This window comes from Lissotriton helveticus, chromosome 7 (genome assembly GCF_964261635.1).
Source record: "Lissotriton helveticus chromosome 7, aLisHel1.1, whole genome shotgun sequence".
Classification (NCBI taxonomy): Eukaryota; Metazoa; Chordata; class Amphibia; order Caudata; family Salamandridae; genus Lissotriton; species Lissotriton helveticus.
The window spans coordinates 14,642,969-14,666,606 of record NC_136068.1 but is presented as its reverse complement, the minus strand read 5'-3'; the positions used below and the strand labels follow the sequence as shown (position 1 = coordinate 14,666,606).

The 23,638-nt window shown below is 44.3% G+C and overlaps 1 protein-coding gene across 1 annotated transcript in view; it reads left to right on the top strand.

Moving 5' to 3' along the window:
- LOC144767869 (uncharacterized) overlaps positions 1-23,638 on the top strand; it is a 190,355-nt gene that overhangs the window by 130,881 nt on the left and 35,836 nt on the right. Inside the window, exons 3-4 of the mRNA XM_078651227.1 lie at positions 7,064-7,201; positions 7,281-7,369. Coding sequence (XP_078507353.1) covers positions 7,064-7,201; positions 7,281-7,369 — 227 coding nt within the window. The remainder of the gene's footprint in view (positions 1-7,063; positions 7,202-7,280; positions 7,370-23,638) is intronic.

Here is a 23,638-nt window from a genome sequence, read left to right as displayed (position 1 = left end):
ACCTGTGGATTTTGGGCCCTATCTCAGCCAGCACCTAAGGAAACCGAGCAAACGTGTATATTTTTAATAACTAGACACACAGAGGAACCCAGGAAGGGGTGATTTGTTCAGCTCTCATTTGTTTCTGTTACCCAGAAACCCTTGCAAACCTCAAACTTTGTAAAACAAAACACATTTTCCTCATATTTCTATGATGGAAAGTTCTGGAATCTGTGGGGTGCCACAAAATTCCAACAACCCAGTATTTCACCAAGTCTCTTGATAAAAATAGTACGCACTTGTGTGGGTAGACCTAGTGACCACAACAGGAAATGGCAAAAACATACTGTGGAAACTTAAAATTATCAATCACTAAAATGCATGGTCTTGCGAGGAAGTCACTTGTACTTTTGGTTCCGGGCTTGGCGGTCATCTTGGAAAACCTACCAAACACAGACATTTCTGAAACCTCAACACCCGGGGGAGTCCAGGGAGGTTGCGTGGACCCCCCAATGGTTTTTGATCGATAATGTTGTATGCCTCTACAGTATGTTTTGGGCCCTTACCTGTTATCGACCCTTGGCCTACCCACACAAGTGAGGCAACATTTTTGTCAGGAGCCCGGGGGAAATGCTGGGTGGTAGGAAATTGGTGTGAGTTTGGTGATCCCAGAACCTTTCCACACAGAAATGTGAGGAATACATGATTTTTTAAATCTAAATATGAGGTTTGCAGGAGATTCTGGGTAACAAAACATTGGGGGATCCATGCAAGCCACACCTCCTTAGACTCCCCTGAATTTCTAGTTTTCAGAAATGTCCAGGATTGCTAGATTTCCCTAGATGACCCCCGAGCCCAGGACACAAAACGTAGCTGATCCCCTTGCAAAAACAGGTTGTTTTGGGATAGATAGGGGGCACCTAGGTTTTTGGTCCCGGGCTCGGCGGCCATCAAGGGAAACCTACTAAACCTAGTCATTTCTGAAAACGAGAAACTTGGGAGAGTCCATGGGGTGTGACTTGCGTGGATCTACCAACGTTTCTTTACCCAGAATCCCCTGCAAACCTCAAATTTAACTAAAAATCTAATTTACCTCACATTTCTGTGTGGCAAGATTGTGAGATCACCGCACCGGCTCAAATTTCCCAACACCCAGCATTTTCCTCAGTGTTCCAATAAAAATGATACCTCACTTGTGTGGGTGCCCAACGCAGAGTGAGCCTAAACTCTTATGGAAAGAAACTGCCCTTTTGGACCCACTTTGGTTCCCTCTCAGTTTTTAATTTTTTAGGTTCTCTGCTTTGGACACCCACAAATGTGAGGTATCATTTTAATCAGGAGACAGTGGGGAATGGTGGGTGGTGGAAAATGTGCACCAGCACGGTGATCCCACACAGTTTTCACACAGAAATGCTAAATGTAAGGCTTGCAGGGGATTCTGGGTAATAAAATGCTGGAGGATCAACACAAGCCACACCTCCAAACAAGCACAATCCATGCACACCACCAGCCAAGCGCCATCCATGTATAAACCAAGCCAAGCGTCAGTAAACGCACACCACAAGCCAAGCGACAGCTCACGCACACCGCCAGACATGTGTCATCCTCGCAGACAGCTAGCCAAGGGACAATCCACACACACTGCCAGCTAAGTACACGTCCACACACACTGCCAGCAAAATGCAGGTACCCACACAGCCAGCCAAATGCCAGTACACACAGATCATCAGCCGAACTCCCGTTCACGCACACGCACAGTGACATTTGCTAGTGTCTAGTGGTTTTCTGGCCCCTTGGTGGCAAATGAGCCTAAGAATATCGCTGTTCTGCCCCAAAGGAAGGCAGAATGTGTTCCTAAAGGAAAAGGGTTGCAACCCTTGCCTAAGGGGCCGCTCCCTTGAACTCCGTAAATACATCTCTGGTGCCTAGTGGGATTTCTTTCCCAGAGGCATATCAGTGGCAGTTGCTCCAGTCTGCCCCTCAGAGGGGCAGCAAGATGGGGCTATTTTTGGGGGAGGGAGGGTTCTCATCGTCCATTATGGGCAGCCCACACCTCACTTTATTTAAAAAAAATCCCAGGTGTCTAGTGGACTTTCTGCCCCTCTGGGGCAGATCGGGGATAATAATCCCCATATTTCCCATCAAGGTGGGCATAAGGCTCTCCCTTTTTTGTTTTGGGGGCATTGGCATGCCCAGTTTAGGCAGCCCCTACATATTAAAAAAAACTGGTGCCTAGTGGGCTTTCTGCCCCCCTGGGGGTGGCGGATCGGGGCTAGTACCTTCATCTGCCCCTATACCTCTATTGCTATAACTGTGGGTGGGGAATGCCATGGGGAGCAAAAAGATAATGGATTTAGACCCATATTTCCATAGTTTAACATTCTGTCCATCAATTGTTCTTTTTGCCTTTGTCACCCCGAGTGGGACGGGTATGACCGGACGTGGGTCCTGTGCTCTCCATGCCACTGGAGTCAAGCTATTATAATGCCCACACCCCTCTGAAATATTTGCACAATATTTCTGCCCCCCAAGGAGCAGAAATGGGAGTAATAGCTCATAATATGCCCTGATGGGGGGGCAGAAACCACACTAGACACTAGGAATTTTTGGGGGGCAAGCAAATTTAGGGTGGGAGCGGCCCTAAATTGGCATTATAATGGCACTGGATAGTCTATGTTTCTTCATATCAGTAAGCCCGGGCTGTGAACTCTGCTCCGCCAGTGGAGTTTGAAAAGTTTTGCCAACTCCACGCTCTGTTGGAAATGCGGAGTTCAGGCTAAATTATGATTTCGTGGAGGAGCGGAGTTAGCCCCTGTGCCACGGCACATACCGAAAAAAAAAACACTTGCCTGCTCACTGGCATCTCCGGGCTTCCCTCCTCCTTGTGGTGGTCTCTCCTCCTCACTGCCGTCTTCGCTGCAAACCCCTACATTGAATGTCTTGCGTGAATTGCATATTCGCAAGACCGGCAATGTGGATGGTGGCGAGGAGGAGAGACCATGGCGAGGAGGAAGGCAGCCCGAGATGCCAGAGAGCAGGCAAGTTTTTTTTTCCCTTTTTTTAAATTGGGAGTGGGATTTGGGAAGGTGGAGCAGAGCAGAGTTCTACAGAGCTTTTTTTTAACTTCGTGGAACTCTGCCGAGTGCGACGCCACATACTCTGCCCACCCTACACATCAGCCAGACCTTTGCCGTACTTTAAGGTGATGATGATTTAATTGGGCGAGTATTTCTCATGTTCATAAAAATAGGAGGAAGCGTTTTGGGCCATTTCAGGGACTGCACAGTTATTTGCCGGCGTATTCTTGAAAGTACCATTTGTCCTTTCCTGTAGTGCAGAAGATTGAGGCTGGTAACTATAGTGGAACTTTTTAACTTCTTTCATTTTCTTCACATATGATTTCCAAAGCCTCATTTTTAAATGTGTCTCATGGTCTGTTTTACTATAATTTGCAAGGCCAAATCCAGGAATTAGTTCCTTCAATAATGATTTGGCAACTGTAAAGCTATCGGATCTCCAGGTGAGATATGCTTCAACCCACTGAGAGAACATGGAGACAACTACTAAGGTGTGTTCAATTCCATTGTAATTTAGCATCGCAATCTGATCTGCTTGAAGTCTTAAAAATGAGCCTTCTGAATTGCCAATACGACTCATCAATATCTTGGTCATTTCCCCTGATTATTTAACTTACAAGTCAAACAGCATTAACAAACCTCTCTGAATTTTGTCGTTTTTCAATACTTTTTTAATATTCAGACGACAATAATTCTTTCAACACGAGACCTATTGTGGAAATATTTGAACATTAACTACAGAGTAGAGTTTGGCAAGATGTATTTTTTCTGAGCATTTAAAAACATATCATTTTAATATTTCTTGAAACCCAATCTTTCCCATTTTTCGTCATTATCTGGGCCATCTTCTTGAAGATCTCTCCGTTCACTTAATGAAGTCTGGTTGAGCTCCTAAAGAAACAATTTATATTTTCAGCATTTTGAACTGTATTTATTCTCAACTCTTCATCCTCACCCTCCTGGACATCTGTCTCTTCTTGCAATGCACAGTATTTTGCAATCTGGTTAACATATTTATTGCTAAGTATAAATATATTTTTTCGAGCCTTATGGCTAACACTCTTGATGAATGCAATGTCCTTTGGCTTTAGTATTGCCTTTAACAAATCCACAAAAAGATCAATGATGGTGGTGGTCTGTGGTATTATCCGGTCAGAGCTTACAGAACCCAATGGGGTGTGGACATTAAGCTGTGATATTTATAAATGGTCACCTGGTATTAACCTTTGAACAATAAAGGAGCAGTACTAGTATTCCAAGAATTTAAGGGAGAACTGATCCATTTTACACATAGGCTTCGATGTGACATTGCTGAACAGAAATACAATAACCCTGATGAAGTCCTCTCAGAGGACAAAACGTGTTGGCCGGGCTGTTTCTTTGTATTGAAGAATAATAAAGAGAATTGTTTTGAGACTTCATAGTGTGGCTCCCATGTTATTTTGAGATTGGAGAAGAAAACATTGATATTGACACCATAGAACTATGTGTATTGATGAGTGGAGGCAAGAAGAAGCAAAGAGAAGAAACTCTATTGAAATTGTTGGATTCTTGAGGCACTCCCTTTTGTGTGTTTATTCTACAAACAAGTCCCAGTTGGGGCACAAATGTTTGGCCACTAAGCCAACTACGTTCCAGGAAACAATCTTAGTGAGGGAGGGCTGATAAGAGATAGCATCGCCCAAGTCATATGGCTCAGAGACTGAGGGTGATACAGCGGTGGCCCATCCCAGGAGGGGGGATGGGTATATACTCTGGAAGAGGTACTGTCAAAATCTTATTTGTTAAAATAATTTTGTTACTATTTTCCAAGTTGGAAATGTTCAGTGCATAATGCTCAATAAACAAAATATGCATACAGAAGAAAAAAAAGAAGAGAGAAAGAAACAAACAACATAGATAAATAATGCTTAGGCCTGACCCTGATGGACATCTGAAGAAAAGAACATTAATCAAATTATAATTTGATCAATCGCTGCTGAGACCCGCCCAAATTTTATTGAGTCCAACATTCAGTTTCCTTAGTGGGGGCATCAGAGACAAAACCCAAGAAACAAATAACCGGGCACAAACTATCATTACTGTTGTTAGACATTTGTTACCACCATCATCCTCAAACTTAACACCCATCAAAATCTCTTTAGGGGATAATGAAACCTGGAGGCCTAGACAGAGCAACATTAATTTGGTTACATGAGTCCAAAAGTCTTGTCGGGCAGGACATACAGTGAACATATGTACCATATCTGCAGAAATCTGCCTACATTTTGTGCAACTAGTTTTATCCCCAGAAACATTGGCTCCCCATGTAGAGATTCTTTCTGGCATGTAAAAAAGGAGACAAATAGTCTTGAATTGTTTCAGGCTCTGATTGATAGAGTGAACTGATCTGTCCAAAATCTCCAGTGCCCTCTGTAGCTCCAAGATGTAAACGTCAGACCCCAGTTGCCGGCTCCATTTTAAATCCAATAGCACATTGTCCTCAGTTACATACTGACAAAGGACCTGATATACCAAACTTATCAATCTACTTGCTTTATAAAGATGCCGCTACAACTCTGTACCTACCAGATGAATCAGGTATTTATATGCTGTCAAAAAGTAGTCCCTCACTTGTAAATATTTTTTAAGTGATTATGGAGCCCATAGTTAGCCTGTAATCCGGTAAATGAGCAGAAGCCATTTAAGTCGTACACCTGCCTGATATTCTGAACCCCATATCACACCCAGCCCTTTCCGATTGGATCTTGAAACACTACTAGGAAAACAGGATTATACAAAAGCAGCGTTTCTTTATTTAAAAAGGCAATTGAATATTTATTACAGATTTCCTGTCAGATACGGATAGCATCCTTCACAACCTCAAAGCAAACCCTCTTGAAGTAATTTGGGTCCCCCAGCCGGTTTAAAAAACCCTTATATTCTTCCCCCAGGGCTAGCTGATGAGCAGAAAGACACTTGGTCAGGGTCTGCCAGGATTAATAAATTGCACAAGCGCCCTGAAAATGCAGCCCAAAAATACGACTTAAAATCTGGGAGTTGAAAGACTCCTCGCTTATATGGTAGCTTTATACATCGGTTGCTCGTCTTACCTGCCTGGAACCCAAGAAAAAACTTCCAATGGTGACTTTGCGGTGCCAACAAAATGAATACGGGACCCGAAAAGGAATTGCAATAAAAACATAATGGAAGAGCGCTAAGCCCAGTAATGGACAATGGACTATGCACCTATGGAAAAGCGCTAAGCCCAATAATGGACAATGAACTATGCACCAGTGAAAGAGCGCTCAGCCCAGTAATGGACAATGGACTATGCACCAGCAGAAGAGCGCTGAGCCCAGTAATAGGCAATGGACCATGTGCCAGTGGAAGACAGCTAAGCCCAGTAATGGGCAATGGAGTATGCACTAGTGGAAGAGCCGAGTAATGGAATTTCAGCAGAAGGACCTTCGGCTCTTACAACATTAGAAACACTGGGAAGTTTATTCACAATTCATTCATATTTAGGAAACTTACAATGACACAATGTAGTCTTCATGTGCAAAGCTGCATAGGGAAATATACACATGTAGAACGGGTTTGGAGGGGGCAAGTAATATGAGTGAGCAGAAAACGACATTCTTATTAATTAAAATGGACATTTTATCAAAATGTGGCGACAAAATTTACACACTGCTATATACTACATTAAACGAATTTCAAGTGCGTTCATGTGAGTATATTATTACCAGATTGGACCCATTATTAAATTCATTATTTAGAAACATTTTCCATAATAATGCAAATCCTAAAACCATTTCAACAATCACAATTTGACAAATGATATACTGCTGTTGAGGAGTGACTATAATCAGCTTAGAACCTTTCATCCAAAGTACTGGTGTGTTTGTTGAATCTCTTAGACCTTTTTCTCTCTACTCCTTTTGTTATTCCTTTTTTCTACGTTCTTCCTGCACCTGCCAAGAGCCGGACGAGCCTGACACTCACAGGTTGTCTCTCTTCTTCAGGGGCTCCTCCTGCTTCAGATGCCTCCTGTTCTAGCTGGTGGGTCACCCTGGCGGTGGCTTCAGGGATGCTCCTCGGTGCTGCCGTCGCTGTCCTTGGTGTGGTTCTCTTCTATGAGAGACGCGCAAAGAAAGCAAATGGTAAGAGTCTATTCAAAGTCCCATTTCAAAGCATGAAGCAGTCAAAAAGCAGGTGTGATATCTTGTGTTCTTATTTCAGGTGCGACCCGTGGTGGCAGCCGTAGATTCATCTATGAACCTGCAGTAAACTATGAGAACGTGAAGAAAGGAAACCCAGCACAGCCTGCAGTGAGTGAATTATAATACATCTATAAATACATATGTACAACCTGTAACCAAGAGACCACTCACAAACTGCAAAGAGTAACACATATTATTACCATAGACAGGTATGTACAGATAACAGGCATGTAACCGAGCACAGACTGAAGAGTGTGCGTTATAGTAAATCTATGAATATGTACAGCCTGGACATGCAAAGAGTAATAGATATTATTACCATAGACAGGTATGTACAGATAACAGGCATGTAACCAAGCACAGACTGAAGAGAAGGCATGATAATAAATCTATAAATACATGTGTACATCCTGAAACCAGGAGACCACTCACAAAGCTCAAAGAGTAACACATATTCTTACCATAAACATGTATGTACATGTAACAGACATGTAGCCAAGCATGGGAGAAAAAAAGTAGGGGAAATGTGGGCGGAGAATCAGAGGGCGGGAATAACCTGTGGATTGGGCCAGTGCGCGCAGTCAGAGGTGTAGCAGAAACAGCAAAATATCCCAATTTTTAATATTTGTTTCCCATTTCACTAACTGGTTACAGCTTATTACGTTATTTAATGTAACCAATGGAAACACGTGTTTATTTAGGGTTTAATATGAGTTATTGATATTAAAATACATTCACAAAGATGAATACGTTTCCAATCACAGAATCTCCCAAATATCCTTAAAAGTGATGTCTCTCAGCCATGTGTCTCTCAGCCATGGCTTCTCTGCCATCAGCACTTCTCCTCCCTTTTTCCACAAGAGCAGTTCAAGCATACATAGCAAAATATTCCAGTTCGCAACTTTTTTCCACATAATTATGGCTCTGCCATATTTGCCACATAATACATCATCTGGTGCATAATTTGCAAATTTTTACTAATACATTGATTATAGCTGCAACGGATCAAAATGTACTAAAAAATTTGACTTGTGCTGCTGTGAAGTGAAGGGCCCTTTGCAAAGTTGACTGTTTACCTTTCCACTGCTACAGTTGTATGTGCCACTGATACTAATAACAAAAAATCTTTGCAGAGACTGTTAGCATGTGTACAAATGTCAAAATAACGAAGTATCAGAAAATGTACAGCACCACTAATACCAGTGTAGGGTGTCAGAGCACTTTACATCACACATATTAGACATATTAGACAGAGACAATCAATCATACGTGTGTAAATCACTGTATATGAAATGTTACATAAGACAAAGGTCTACAAGGTGTAGGAGTCACATGACAACCATACTGTTGGACTTGGGCCTTAGGGCAGGTTCACCCCTAATCTTTTTGCTTTTATTTGTGACCCTGTGTAGTGATTTTTGGGTCTCTGCGCACTTTTTCCCTGTGTCCCAGAGTGAAAGTGCATGCGTGTAGTATGGCTGGCCTGCCCTCACATAGGAATGCATGGGGAATGTGTGTGTCCATGTTAGTTCCTGATGTGTGGGGAGTGCAGGCTCGAATTTGGTATGTGTGAGTTCGTGGGAGCGAATGCTGCAAGATGGTGTCTGCGGCATGTATGTGTCTAGAAGGGAAGTGATACTTCTGGACATTGATGTATGTGTGCAGTGAGGGTGCTGGAGCGTGATTGGCTGGAGCTGGCTGGCATGCCAGGCTCCAGGAAGTCTGGATGGGTCTGCCCGGTGGTGAGTGTGAGATCTGCATGAGTGATGTGTGGGAGGAGTATACCTGTGTCCTGGATACGCTGGTTTTTTCCCCACACAATGCTGGCTCCGCCCCCTGTGGTTTGTCTAACGACCCAAGCCTCCCCAGTGAATGAAAGGGGTGGTTGGGCCATCAAGGGTACTCCCAAGCCAGCTGCAACTGGTTTCCCCCCACCCTGCACCCTGAAGACAAAGGAAATTATAGTATAAAAATGGGGCTGTGTCCCCACAGAAATTGTTCTCTGTTCTTTTGCAAGATCCTTGCCAGAGGGGGCCGTTGCTGTTGCTGGGGCCAGGAGGACCGCCACTTGGACTGTCTCCCTGCCTGGAGACCCAGTGTGCTGGCTCTGGCCCAGCCTTGCCCGCCTGCCTGCCTCCAGACCCTGCTGGAGCTTTGCTTTCATGCCCCTAGCGCTTGGGAGCGCTTAATTGCCTGCTAGCGCTGTAGAGCGCTTTATTTGACTTTCACGGCTGCCCACGCCGCATTTTTGCCGTGTGCTTTGCCCCCCTAAGCGCTGGGTGCGCTTTATTTTGATTATAGCGCTTTGGAGCGCTTTGCCAGGCCGAGCGAGTGCCCACCTCGCTTTATATTTAATTTTACGCCGGTGCCCACCCGGCATTGCCCCGTTGTTATTTAATTATTTAAAGCCGGAGCCCACCCGGCATTGCCTCCGTGGTTTCACCGCCGCAGTCCCAGGATCGAGGAGAAGGCGAGAGGAGGCAGCCGCTGACGTCACGAGGGGGCCGCGCTGGGATTGGCCCAGCCGGCGGAGATTCCCTCGCGTCATAGGGCAGAAGCTCTGTGATTGGTCCCGACCTCAGGGACTCCCGTAGCGTCATCCCGGGGCCACACAGGGATTGGCCAAGCCTCGAGGGCTTCCCCGTGTGCACCCAGGAGACAGCCAAGCCGCCCAGAAGGAGAGCCGACCGAGAGTGAGAAGCGCCACCCGGGAAGCAGCCGGTGAGTGCCGAAAGGGGGGAGGAAGCTCCCTGTGTGCTTCGGTGCCTGCGAGAGGCACTGCGGTGATTGGAGCCCCCAAGGGCTCCGGGGGCATAGTGGTTTCTTTGTGCCCCGAGAGGCCCCAAGCATCCCGGGGGTGACAGAGCGGCCCCGGTTGGCAGCGGGCCGCTCCAACGTCCACAAGTACATTCCGAGTCCACGAAGGACTCCCAACGACGCCAGCATTTTGTTCTGTGAGCCCCGAGAGGCTCTAGGCGCCCCCTTTTGTTTGTTTGCGAGTCCTGAGAGGCTCGAGGGGCGTCTGTCATTTAAAGCCCAGAGAGGCTCACCGCCCACATTGTCTACAAGCCTTGAAAGGCTCTTGGGTGGCATTATATTTGATTTAGGGCCCAGTGAGGCTCAGAGAGCAGTTAGGTGGTTAGAGCCCCGAGGCTCCCACGCAGTACTTGCCCTCACCTGTGTTCTTGAGCCCACGAGGCTCCAACGTTGCTCAGCGGTATTTACAACTGTCCAGCACTTAGTGGACAGTTGCTACGTTTAGGCTTTGTTCTTGGCTGCCTGCGCAGCCTCCCCTGACATTGAGACTCAGGGCGTTTCAGCCCTTGCGAGGCCAGTTGGCCTGGGGGACAATTCTAGTGTTGTGCCATGTGCACCCTGCGCAATTTATGATTTACTGCTAATTTGATTTCTGCGCAAATGTCCTACCTGCACCTCTGAATGTGTTGTAATGTTTCATGTGCAATTGTGTGTTATTACCTTTGCTAAAAGTGACCTGCTTAGGTGATTCTTTATGTTTTTATTCCCCTTTGCTAAAAGTGACCTGCTTAGAGGAATGTTTGTTTTTACCTTTGCTAAAAGTGACCTGCTTAGGTAATTGTTTATGTTTTATTCCCTTTGCTAAAAGTGACCTGCTTAGAGGATTGTTTGTGTCATTACCTTTGCTAAAAGTGACCTGCTTAGGTAATGCCTTGTGCTTTTATTCCCCTTTGCTAAAAGTGACCTGCTTAGAGGAATGTTGATGGTTTATTGCCTTTGCTAAATGTGACTTGCCTAGGTGATTATTTTAGGTTTCCTTCCCTTTGCTAAATGTGACTTGCTTAGGTGATAGGTTTTCCTTCCATAGGTCCTGATGTTAAGGTCCTAGTTCCCTGCGTGATTTCCCTACAGTGTTTAGGGTGGCGTAGGAGGTATTTACCCTTTACCAGTAGTTACTGGTTGTGTGCTACATGTAACTATTTTGTGTGCTACATTCATTATATGTTTATGTGCTAAAGTGTTATACCTACAAATATTATTTCTGAAAAGTGCATACCCCTGACAGTGGTCCAGGTGGCCCTGTCCTGTACATAATCCCTTGTAAATCTTGCCCGTGCCTGTTGGCACATTGTAAAGTGTGTGTCTTATCTAATGTGTTTTTATTATAATACAAAGGCTATTTTTGATATAACCTTGTGTGGAGTTTCCTTTGTGGTGGGCCTAGGGTGTTGCTGCTGGGGTGCGCGCGCAAACGCTTTACATATCGCCTCCAAGTTTAGCCTTGCTGCTCGCGCCACGTTACCTAGAGGGTGAGCGGGGGTTATCTTGGTGTGTGACTCCCTTGCCCTGACTTGGAAGTGGTGGTCTCTGACTGACGTTGGCGCAAGCCTTGGCCAGCCAGAGATCCCGTTTCTAACACATACTAGTAGGCAGCATAGTGTAATAGTGATTGGTCTGGAGAAACACAAACTCAGAATTTAAAACGTAATACCATGGTTGGGGGATCTTTTTAATAATCACAATTGATTTTTACCCAAATTAATATTTTTTTGCAGCATTAGGATAATCAAAGACCGGGGGAAAAACATAAGGCTCTAATTTATACCTTGCAGTTTGCACACAGCTCTTACATGACAGTTAATAGCTCAGAATCAGAATCAGAAAGTACTTTATTCGGCTAAAAAATTAACCATGAAAGTAACAACAACATAGACAACATACTACATAAAGAAACTGAATTAAAAAATACATACGAGTTATATTTCATTTACACTAATACTTTTCCTTACTTTCAATACGTATTTAAAATAATTTAAGAGAACCGCAACAGTAAGAACAGTGTCCATTCTCTGACATTCTAAGAATGCTAATCTACATCTTTTTAAGTTCATATCTTTAAGAAACGGGATTAAAAATTTTCGACGGGGAAAATAATAAAATTTGCAAAAAAATAAGATATGAATATCAGATTGGGGCGAGGAATCATCGCAAGGGCAAGTGGATAAAGTCTGTGTCCATAAGTTCATCTTTGCGAAGGACAGAAGTCTAAAAAGAAGGTTCAATCTGAAACGAGTTAGGAGAAATCGTTCATGGTTTGTCATTACCAGGGTCAAATAGGGCTGTGCCTTTACTCCAGTCAGTATTTGGTTATGGCAAACTGTCTTTTTATTTGCTTCTGCTCTTCTTCTTTTATCCACGAGGTATTCCAAACTTCTGGATATGTTTCCCATAGATAGTGGATCCTCGTAGTATTCACAGTGGTCAATATCAAACATAAATTGCTTAATGTATGCTAACCATTCAACCCTGACCGAGTTTTCGCTATTCAGAATGTCCTGTATCACAGCCCGGTTAACTATACATTCATTTGAAGTCCACACCCTGTGCCAGACAAGAATGGGCTGTATTCGAATTAAGTCTGACAAATAAGGTTGACCCAACTCTGTGTCGTAGGAAAATGTTTTCAGCTATCTGTAGTGAATCAATATTCGAAAAGCCCCAAAGTGCCGCACCATATAGCGCAACGGATATACATGTGGCGTTATATATGGTCAGGATTTCCTTTATAGGTTTTTTCCCCAGCTTTTTCATGAAAATCCTAACGGCCATTAGGGTTTTTTGAAACAGAAGAGTTCTAGCCTTTATGGCACTCATCCAACCGCCCCGCTCATGTAACAAAATACCCAATAGGGGAAACACGAAGTATTTTCCAAGGGGAGCCTATTTAAAAACATAGTTTTCGACTTTTTGCCAGATTTTGTGCCGCAATTCATGGAGTAAGTTTTACCACAATTAATTTTCAAATCTAAACTCAACATGAATTTTTCAAAGGATACTAACAATTTCTGCAAGGCCAGGGGGGTTCGAGCCATGAGGACAGCATCGTCCGCGTACAGAAGCGCGGGGATCGGCCTCCTCCCCACTCTAGGCAAATCCCCGCACTCCTGGAGTAGACGGTGTTCGAGTCCATTAATGTAAAGAAGAAATAAAAACGGGGCGAGGACGCAGCCCTGGCGTACTCCACGACCCACACTAAATCTTCTAGTGCATTCTCCCCCACGGCCATAGCGAACTGATGCCGTGGCACCTGAATAAAGATCTCTCAGGAAGCAAATTATGGCTTCATCGATGCCCAGCCCTTGCAAAATATCCCATAATTTGCTGTGCGAAACACAATCAAAAGCCGAAGACAAATCAACAAATGTAAAATATAAGCGTTCCCCTTTAACCCTAATATATTTTTGCTGGATGATCATTAGATTTAAACATTGTTCCAAGGTTCCCAAACTTTTCCGGAAACCGTACTGTAGGTCACTCAAAATTTCATTTTCATCAGCCCAAGTCTGAAGTCTTGCCAAGATTATTCTCCCAAAGATTTTTACGGAAGAATCAAGAAGGGAGATTGGCCTATAACAGGCACAATTTTGTCTCTCTCCCTTTTTGAAGATTGGCACGATTATTGAAGTGATCCAGGATAAATGCATGCCATATGCTAGGGCGGCATTAAAAAGCTGTGCCAACATGGGACCCCAAATCTCCACATTTGCTTTGTATAAATCTGCGGGGATCCCATCTGGACCAGCAGCCTTACCACCCTTAGTGGCATTTAATACAATTATGACTTCCTCCAGCGATACCACCAGCTTTTCCACGCCCATTACACTATTCCCAGATGTAAGAACATTAGTCGGACAAGGGGCATCCTGCAAGCTATATAACATTGAAAAATGTCCCACCCATTCCTCCTCGGTAATCACTGTCTCAATTCGGGCCTTGTGCTTATCAAAAAGAAAAGGTGCGTTGACTGCCCTCCAAAATGCCGAAGCATCTTTAGACTGTGCAGCCTCACAAAGTTCTTCAAGGGCCTCCTTTTTAATAACATTTTTCCTGTTTTTCAAGGCCTTATTGTAGAGTTTCCTTAAGCCTCTTATTACTAAGTGACCCCGAGGTGAATTATGGATGGCATTTTTCAGGTTACTTAGAGCCCTGGTACAAGCGGTATCAAACCAGCTTTTAGAGCGCCTAGTCTTGTTTCTTAGCTCCACCCACAGACTCTTCTTAATTTCAAGGGCTATTTTATCAAAGTGCTCTGAAATCTGAGTGGGGCAGGGTAATTCCCCTAGGCATATAGAAAAACTATCCGAACAAGTATTTAATATTTTTGCTAGAAATTGCTCAGGCATAACTTTGCCCCATTTTAGAGTATACCCGTTTTGCCTACCTAAAGTTAAATCAGGGGCAGTATCACAAGGAAGGGTACAATCAAAGGGTTCACAAAGAAGATTCACAACATCTAATAATAAAGGCAGATGGTCACTTAGGGGCAGCTCCAGAGTCAATAAACTATTGATTTTATTACCACAACTATTGGATGCGAGAACAAAATCAATAGTGGACATTACACCTCTGCCAACAAATGTCGGTTTGAATGGAGTGGAATTCTGAGCTATTTCATTCGCAAAACCCAAATCAAACATAAACACTAGTTCATTTAGTAGGTCCCCAATCAGGGAGTGTTCAAAATGTGTTAGATGTGTATCTTGTAAACAGTTAATAGCTCAATGTTCTATGTTAGGATTTGAATTTATTAACTGCAAGTAACAAATGGATCTCTCTGACAAAAGCAGTAACCCACTGACCTATTTACATTGTGTGCACTTTGTGATCTGCATGATTCAGCTTCTTAGCAGCAGGCACATTAACCCTCTGTGCTTCATTTCCGTGACACAAAATTACTACTAGGCAAAACACCATGGGGCATATTATCAAGACAGGCAATAAGATTATCGCCTCTTTAGTGGCGATAATAGGCTTGATAATATGCTCTATGGAGTTCCTATTGAAGCCCATGTTAGATGTGAAGGACAGCTAACAGGGGCTTCAATTGGAATTCCATAGAGCACATTATAAAGCCCATTATCGCTGCTTTAGCGGCAGATTTCTGCCGCTAAAGCGGCGATAATTTTATCGCCTGTCTTGATAATATGCCCCCATCTCTCTCTACTAAGAACATTAATCACTGGAGTTATCATGACATTTGTATTGTTCCCGTAAATTGTTGGAGGTCAGGAAGGAGGCAGCAAGTGCTTTTTAAACCATATTATACTTACAAACATGACGTTATCACCTGAAGTTAGGTCGACCTGTAAGACTGGAGGTGAACGTCATGGGTTGTGGTGGACAGGCCTTCAAGGTTAATCCACACTTGCCACCACCAGGGGCACCTGCTGGTGCTAAGACACTAGGGCTTCTAAAGTGTTGCAGGCCTTCTAACGTCTAGCATTGAAATGTGCTCCCTCAGGGGGAGTGGTCTGGTCATGAAGGCTGAACCTGGTTCCCCAGTTCCAAATTCAGCAGCTCTGACCATAGTGCCACATCCTCTCCCGCAATGAACACCATACTGCCCCATTGAGGGAAACTTGTACTGCACTGACCCGCTATAAACACCTAGCTGTGACTCAATTCAAATTACGCACTAGACAAGAGCAACACCCTGCCTAAAAAAAATTAACAACATTCTAGAAAAAGCAAACACTGATAGGGAATGCAGTAAAGCATGTGAAATGTAAGCAGGAACAACATGGTTACCTTTTTCCTTTTACACTAATTATTCAGAACCTAGTGAGTGCTTTTGCCTCAAAAGTTAAGGCCATGACTACAGGGCCCGGAAGGGACCCGCTTCAATGCACATTGCTTATATTCTTACAAAAGGAAAGCAGTATTGTTTAAAAAGACCACGTTTGTTAATACAGAGACGCGGTATGCATTTTGTTTTCCAATTCATCCAACAAGCAGGTATTTCAGTACCTCCAGGAATATTACAATTTCCCAAAACACACTGTGACTGGGGGTGAATGTTTTGCCATTGTGCAACATTCCGTCCATCATCTTGTGTGTTTTGCTGTTCACCCTATGTGGGAAGGGTATGCCCAGACGTGGGTCCCTTGCTCACTACGCCACTGGAGTCAAGCTATCCTGGCTGAAGATGGCTGATAGCCAGAAATCGGTCCTAGGATGCTTGATTCCGGTCCAGGGAAGACATGGCTTGGCAGTTCGGGCTGGACTGTTCCCATGAGGCACAGGGCCAAGACTGATTTGCATATGGCCTTGCCTGAACTGGGGTGGCTTGGTGAGCAAAATAACGATGGATTAAACCCAGATCTGTGACTGGGGGTGAATGTTTTGCCATTGTGCAACATTCCGTCCATCATCTTGTGTGTTTTGATATTACACTTTCCCACCCAGGAAAAACATTGTCGTTCAAAGAAAGAGGAGACAACAAAAGTTGCGCTTCACTGGCAAACACTGTAAATCAATCTGGCCACCTTGCCACCACTCTGTCTTGCTTTAGTTTGTTAATTATTTTTCATATTTTGAATGTTTTATTTCTCTCCACCCCGAGGCTGCACTTAGAAATTAAAAAATGTTAGAAAATGACGACATTTCCAGCATGTGTTTCTTTTTTTTGGATCCATTTCACAGGGGAGCAAATAAAGGAAAGGAGGAAAGAAAAGGTAATGCCTGTTTCTTGAGGTCTCGGTTTTTACTAAATGAGGAGGAGCGAGACAGAAAGAGAGGGAGGGGGGGACAAAGAGGGGGGATGGGATGCTGTTCATGTCCAGAGTTAGCTGAAGTCTGTATGTCAAGTTCATTCTGCATGTAGAGGAAGGTAGGATGTGGAAAACATAGTGATTAGACCAAGAAAGGAGAGTGTTCACACACGCATGAACGAGGAAGTGTGCGTCACAGGAGAGAGGACATGCGTGTAATGAAGAAATATGGAGTTGTCTGGAGATTAAAATTGGAAGATATTTTAGCAGTGTGATATGTTCCCCAAAGATAGGACGCAAGATATCTTGTACACGTTTCCAGTATATTCCCTCACCTTGTAGTGTTAATTCAATTTTAGCATTCAGATTTACTAGAACGCTGTTTCCTTTATGAATTGGGAAGTCTGGGCTTTGGTTATTGTGTCTTTAATCTGTTAACACATTAATTTCACCTGCTGATAAAAATGCAAATTGGTTATTTTTGAGTCAACAGTATCCTTGGTTGTGTAGGAATCATCTCACACATGCAGGGTGAGTCTGGGCTCAGTGAAGGAACCAAAATGAGATATTTGTGGGTCTTTAACTAAGACCAGGATGAGGTTCTACTCTGTGCTCAACTCTCGTGCCCGCCAGGTGACCAGGGGTGGGGTATGGCTGCTCTCTCTTCATCTAGGCACCTGGTGACCAGGGGTGGGGTATGGCTGCTCTCTCTTCATCTAGTCACCTGGTGACCAGAGGTGGGGTATGGCTGCTCTCTCTTCATCTAGTCACCTGGTGACCAGAGGTGGGGTATGGCTGCTCTCTCTTCATCTAGTCACCTGGTGACCAGAGGTGGGGTATGGCTGCTCTCTCTTCATCTAGTCACCTGTGACCAGAGGTGGGGTATGGCTGATCTCTCTTCATCTAGTCACCTGGTGACCAGAGGTGGGGTATGGCTGCTCTCTCTTCATATAGTCACATGGTGACCAGAGGTGGGGTATGGCTGCTCTCTCTTCATCTAGTCACCTGTGACCAGAGGTGGGGTATGGCTGCTCTCTCTTCATCTAGTCACCTGGTGACCAGAGGTGGGACATGGCTGCTCTCTCTTCATATAGTCACCTGGTGACCAGAGGTGTGGTATGGCTGCTCTCTCTTCATCTAGTCATCTGGTGTCCAGAGGTGGGGTATGGCTGCTATCCCTTCATCTAGCCACCGGGTGACCAGAGGTGGGGTATGGCTGCTCTCTCTTCATCTAGTCATCTGGTGTCCAGGGGTGGGGTATGGCTGCTCTCTTTTCATCTAGTCACATAGTGACCAGAGGTGGGGTATGTCTGCTCTCTCTTCAACTAGTCACCTGTGACCACGGGTGTGGTATGGCTGCTCTCTCTTCATCTAGTCACCTGGTGACCAGAGTGGGGTATGGCTGCTCTCTTTTCAACTAGTGACCCGGTGACCAGAGGTGTGGTATGGCTGCAATCTGTTCATCCAGTCATCTGGTGTCCAGGGGTGGGGTATGGCTGCTCTCCCTTCATCTAGTCACCTGGTGACAAGAGGTGGGGTATGGCTGCTATCCCTTCATCTAGTCACCTGGTGACCAGAGGTGGGGAATGGCTGCTCTCTCTTTATCTAGTCATCTGGTGACCAGAGGTGGGGTATGGCTGCTCTCTCTTCATCTAGTCACCTGGTGACCAGAGGTGGGGTATGGCTGCTCTCTCTTCATCTAGGCACCTGGTGACCAGAGGTGGGGAATGGCTGCTCTCTCTTTATCTAGTCATCTGGTGACCAGAGGTGGGGTATGGCTGCTCTCTCTTCATCTAGTCACCTGGTGACCAGAGGTGGGGTATGGCTGCTCTCTCTTCATCTAGTCACCTGGTGACCAGATGTGGGACATGGCTGCTCTCTCTTCATATAGTCACCTGGTAACCAGAGGTGTGGTATGGCTGCTCTCTCTTCATCTAGTCATCTGGTGTCCAGGGGTGGGGTATGACTGCTCTCTTTTCATCTAGTCACATAGTGACCAGAGGTGGGGTATGTCTGCTCTCTCTTCAACTAGTCACCTGTGACCACGGGTGTGGTATGGCTGCTCTCTCTTCATCTAGTCACCTGGTGACCAGAGTGGGGTATGGCTGCTCTCTCTTCAACTAGTCACCCGGTGACCAGAGGTGTGGTATGGCTGCAATCTGTTCATCTAGGCACCTGGTGACCAGAGGTGGGACATGGCTGCTCTCTCTTCATATAGTCACCTGGTGACCAGAGGTGTGTTATGGCTGCTCTCTCTTCATCTAGTCACCTGGTGACCAAAGGTGGGACATGGCTGCTCTCTCTTCATATAGTCATCTGGTGTCCAGGGGTGGGGTATGGCTGCTCTCTCTTCATCTAGTCACCTGGTGACCAGTGGTGGGGTATGGCTGCTCTCTCTTCATCTAGGCACCTGGTGACCAGAGGTGGGGAATGGCTGTTCTCTATTCATCTAGTCATCTGGTGACCAGCGGTGGGGTATGGCTGCTCTCGCTTCATCTAGTCACCTGGTGACCCATTCTCATTGTTTTTTCCACAGGCCCAGTCCCCTGATGCAGACCGCACTTACATGGTAAGACAAATGTAAAGCATCTCTCAGTACAGAATAGTGTTTGTGATTGCTTAGAGAAATGTTATTTTGACACCTCCTAAATTAGGTCACCTCTGTAAGTGTAACGCAATTCAGTGGGAGGTTAATAAGGCCTGGGTTTTCGATTACTCTGTCATGGATATCTAAGATGACAAAACATAATCTTATGAACTGACATGCTGGGATAGTCTCCTTATAGATTGTATAATAGTTTTAGCACATGTCATTTTGTGGTTGTAAAGATGTACTTGTGGCTACAATGTATTTTCACTAACTCTCCAAAGGCCTTTTGGTGCTGTGGGAATAAAAAGAGGGACTCCTAATAGGAAGAGCTGTAATCAGTTGCGCTTCGTGTTCCTGCTCACTGACTGTGGCGGATTTGGCCGAGTCGCAGGGATACTTTTTCGATATTATGCTTATATAACTACTGATTCATCGCAAATCCGACTGGGAGTAGACACTTGGAATAACTAGGTCGGATTCACATTGGGAATAATTGAGAAGATATATACCAATACCCTTCAAATAGGCTTGTTGCTGAGATTATCAGGTCTAATGTCTGAATTATAATAATTGTCGACCAACAACTGCCACTGACTAATTGTGTGACGAATAAGCCAGTCAGTTAGACTTATCCAGATATTCTAGTTGGATTCATATTGTTTCTTGGAAGGATCCCATACTTATCAGTGATATCCATTGTTGGTGTTTTTAACAATTGCACACGCCCTGAAGAAGTTCTGGTGGTCAGAACGAAACGCGTTAGCTGATGGTTCTCTTGAGTATAATAAAATAATAAAAAATGAACTGTGAAAATATCGAGACTACTAAATTTGGATCTGGACTCCAAGATATTTTGAACTGATTGTTTATGATTGGAGTGGTGCCCTAAACTGGATGATAAACATTTTGGATTCACGTTTGACGTGAGGTGCCCCTGGACAGAGGGTACCGTTTTTTTCAAGTGGCACGCTGGACTTACTTTTTGAATCATTTTTCAATTTTGGTTGATACGAGTTTGGTGCTATATCTTGGTGCTATATCCACTGTCCATCTTTATGGTTTGACTAAATATTACCAGGCCTGAATTAGGATCTTTGGAAACTAATAAATGAATGGCACCAAGTGTGCGCTCAGAGGTGAGATGTTCCACAAGATGACAACCTTAACTGAGAAGCATCCGGTCTTACAGTTGGATCTTTGCTGTGGAGAAGTTGTCATGTATTCCTATAGGTTCTGAATCGATCCCCCTATTCCTGACCCTATTCTGGTTAACAAACCAACAAGTTAACTAGCAGTCAGCCCATGAGGCAGCAAACCCCCATGATGCAGATACCGTTATCTGACGCAGCCAAACTACGGCACAGGAACGTGTTATCTGATTAGGTCATAACGCTTGCGATCTAATTAGACAAGCGATATTCCTCCAGCCCCTGATAAGGCATACGGAGTTCTCTAAACAAATCAAACCTATGACAACCTGGGAAAAACCCTGCGGCCATTGTTTTGATTTCACCGAGAACTTCAGCAAAAGAATGTGCTAACGACCTGGTCGTATGACATCTTTATTGACGTATCTATGTCCATCCTTACGTCAATCTCGGCACCTTAAAGGTATAAATATTACCGATATTGCCCTATGCAAACACACGCGGTGGTGACGAGACGGAGCAGCCATACTTGCCGAAGCCCAGAGCAGAGCAGACCCCGCTGGCGCAGCCCCGCCTTCCTGACGCGCTGAGAACGAGACGCGCTGCTCTCTCCTGCCGAGAGATCCAGCACCGGCGCTTCCTGGTAGCCCTCGCAGGCAGCCTGGAATATCGAGACCAGAGAGAGAGATACCATCCCTCATTCATCCTAACTTCCAGGTACAGAACTGAATAACCCCTCGCAGAGAATTCTTAAGTTAGTCACTTGGCAAAAACAAACTTAACTTAAACTGTAACTTTCTATTCCCGCCCACGTATTAGGCTTAGGTCAGGTACACAGGGTAGGCGTATTTAGAAACACCAGTTGAGTACGTTTAGTCAAATGTATATGTGTATGTAATATATTTTATTCATTTTAAAACATCTTATGGCTTAGAAACCATATCAATGTTTTTACAGTATTATTTTATACTTCTGCTTTTAATGTATGCACTTTACTTAACTATAAGTATTGCAATAATATCGATCCATTTCTCTTGTATGAGAAAAGAGACTGATCAATAAATAACATCTTTTATTGAACACGCCCGTCTCTTCCTTTTCTCTACAATCTGGTGAGACTAAGAATGCACGTACTGACTGAGTAAAATAAATTGCCTTTTGTTCACACGACTCTCGAGATACACTCTTGATTAGGGGAGAGCAAAGTTGTCATGTTCTATGGTTGTCAGAAACTAAATCCCTTCTTGTCTAATCAGGGAAGTTAATTCCTTCCTGAACATTCGAGAAAGTTTCTAGTGAACTCTGAGCTAAGCTGGCAAACCCAAAACTTTAAGTCTAATATCGACAGTAGTAGACCTAGTTAACGTCTGGTCTAGGCCTTTACTATTGAAGGTATTATTCCAATGCGCAGAGCCTACTGGGATGATAGGAACTACACTACATGGCGCCCAACGCGTTTGGAAAGGGCGATAAAACTAACGTAAGACATTTAGAGTACCTCAGTCGTGCTTTCTCACTCAGACCCCTTTTCCCATAATACTCCAAAGACGTCTGGAGTGGGTGAAAGGTTATATCCGCCAGACCTCGCAGGAGGGAACTCCTATGTATGGTTCTTGGTTTAGTCAACATTGAAGGATACACTGTTCCAAAATATTGTGCATCTAATCTTTGTTTCCATTAGAAACCTGATCTGCAAACAAACTAAATAACCTTCCTGTCGGTAAAATGGACAGTGAAGATGAAAGAGAGGCAGTTAGAATAGCAACTGAACTCGCAGCAGCTGATGCTACTATGCAGGAAGCAGACCCGGATATAATACTCATCCCGGTCATCAAAAGGAAATCTATAACGATAAAACTTATAGAAAATGGACTGACACCTAGAGGTGGCACAGTCATATTCGTAATTGAGGCACACGAATATCGGCAGACAGAGGTATACTATTCATGGATACATTTTCCAGCAGCAAATGCTGTAACAAAGTACTTCCACTATTACAAGATAGAGGAACCTCCTGATATTTACACTCCTTTCGAGGAGGTGGAAGTACCACTCAAATTTCAAGAGCATTTGCTCTTATTTGATGGCGCCCTAAAACATAACAATCACATCACCAGGCTCGGTCCCTTAGGTAGACCAGGAGCAACGTGGCCGGTCCTAGCCGGATACACACCACATCCAGACATCGACGGGATGTCTGCACCACAGCTCTTAACACAGCTAAAACAATTAATAAAAATACATAGACAACTAGTCCAATATGTGATGCGGACTTCAACAATTCAACCAGCAATTAAAATTCCACAGCTGACCCCTCACCAGGTTAACACAACTAAAATTACACCACAGAACATACAGTCCTGCCTAGGTAAAGTACCGGCTAAACGGGAACAAATACCATTCTGGCTGGCACAAAAAATCACCCAAATAGAGGCGGTGTTTCCAGACAGCACCCCGTTAGAAAAACACAGGATTCTGACTATCTGTCTTCCAATGGGAATCGCACCACACATTGAGGACTGTGACACTTGGGGTACAGTCTTTGCTTCCATCTACACAAAAACGCACGGTGTTCCATCCATTTCGGTAATACCAGATGTGCTAAAACAAATTCAAGACGAATACGGTCCAGAACCCGCTTTAACTCTTGGTATGAAATTACTGAAAGACATCAAGCAGGTCTCGGCTATATTATTAGCCAACATAAAGGGAGAAGCAGCAAACGTGGCGATCCGCCAGAGGTTAAAAGAGACAGATATAGCAGACCAACCAGCTGAAATTGCCAGGATCATAGAAAAATCCTATGAGGAACTAGGTAGAGATAGTTTAGGTGGAATACCAGTAAAACCACAACTGATTGAAAGTCCTGAAAAAAATATTTTTTAATAATAATTCAACATCACCAAAAAAGAACTGGGATGGAAACAAACAATCCAATCCTAAAGAAAAGAAATTCCAGTCCAGAGGAAGGTCTCCTAGGCGAAGAGAAAAATCTCCGAACCAAAGACACAGGTCACCCCAGAGTGACCCCTCTGGGAAAAGATACAACCTTAGAAATAGGGATAATATAAAAAAGCCTGATAGATATCAAGACATTGATACACGTCCCTCT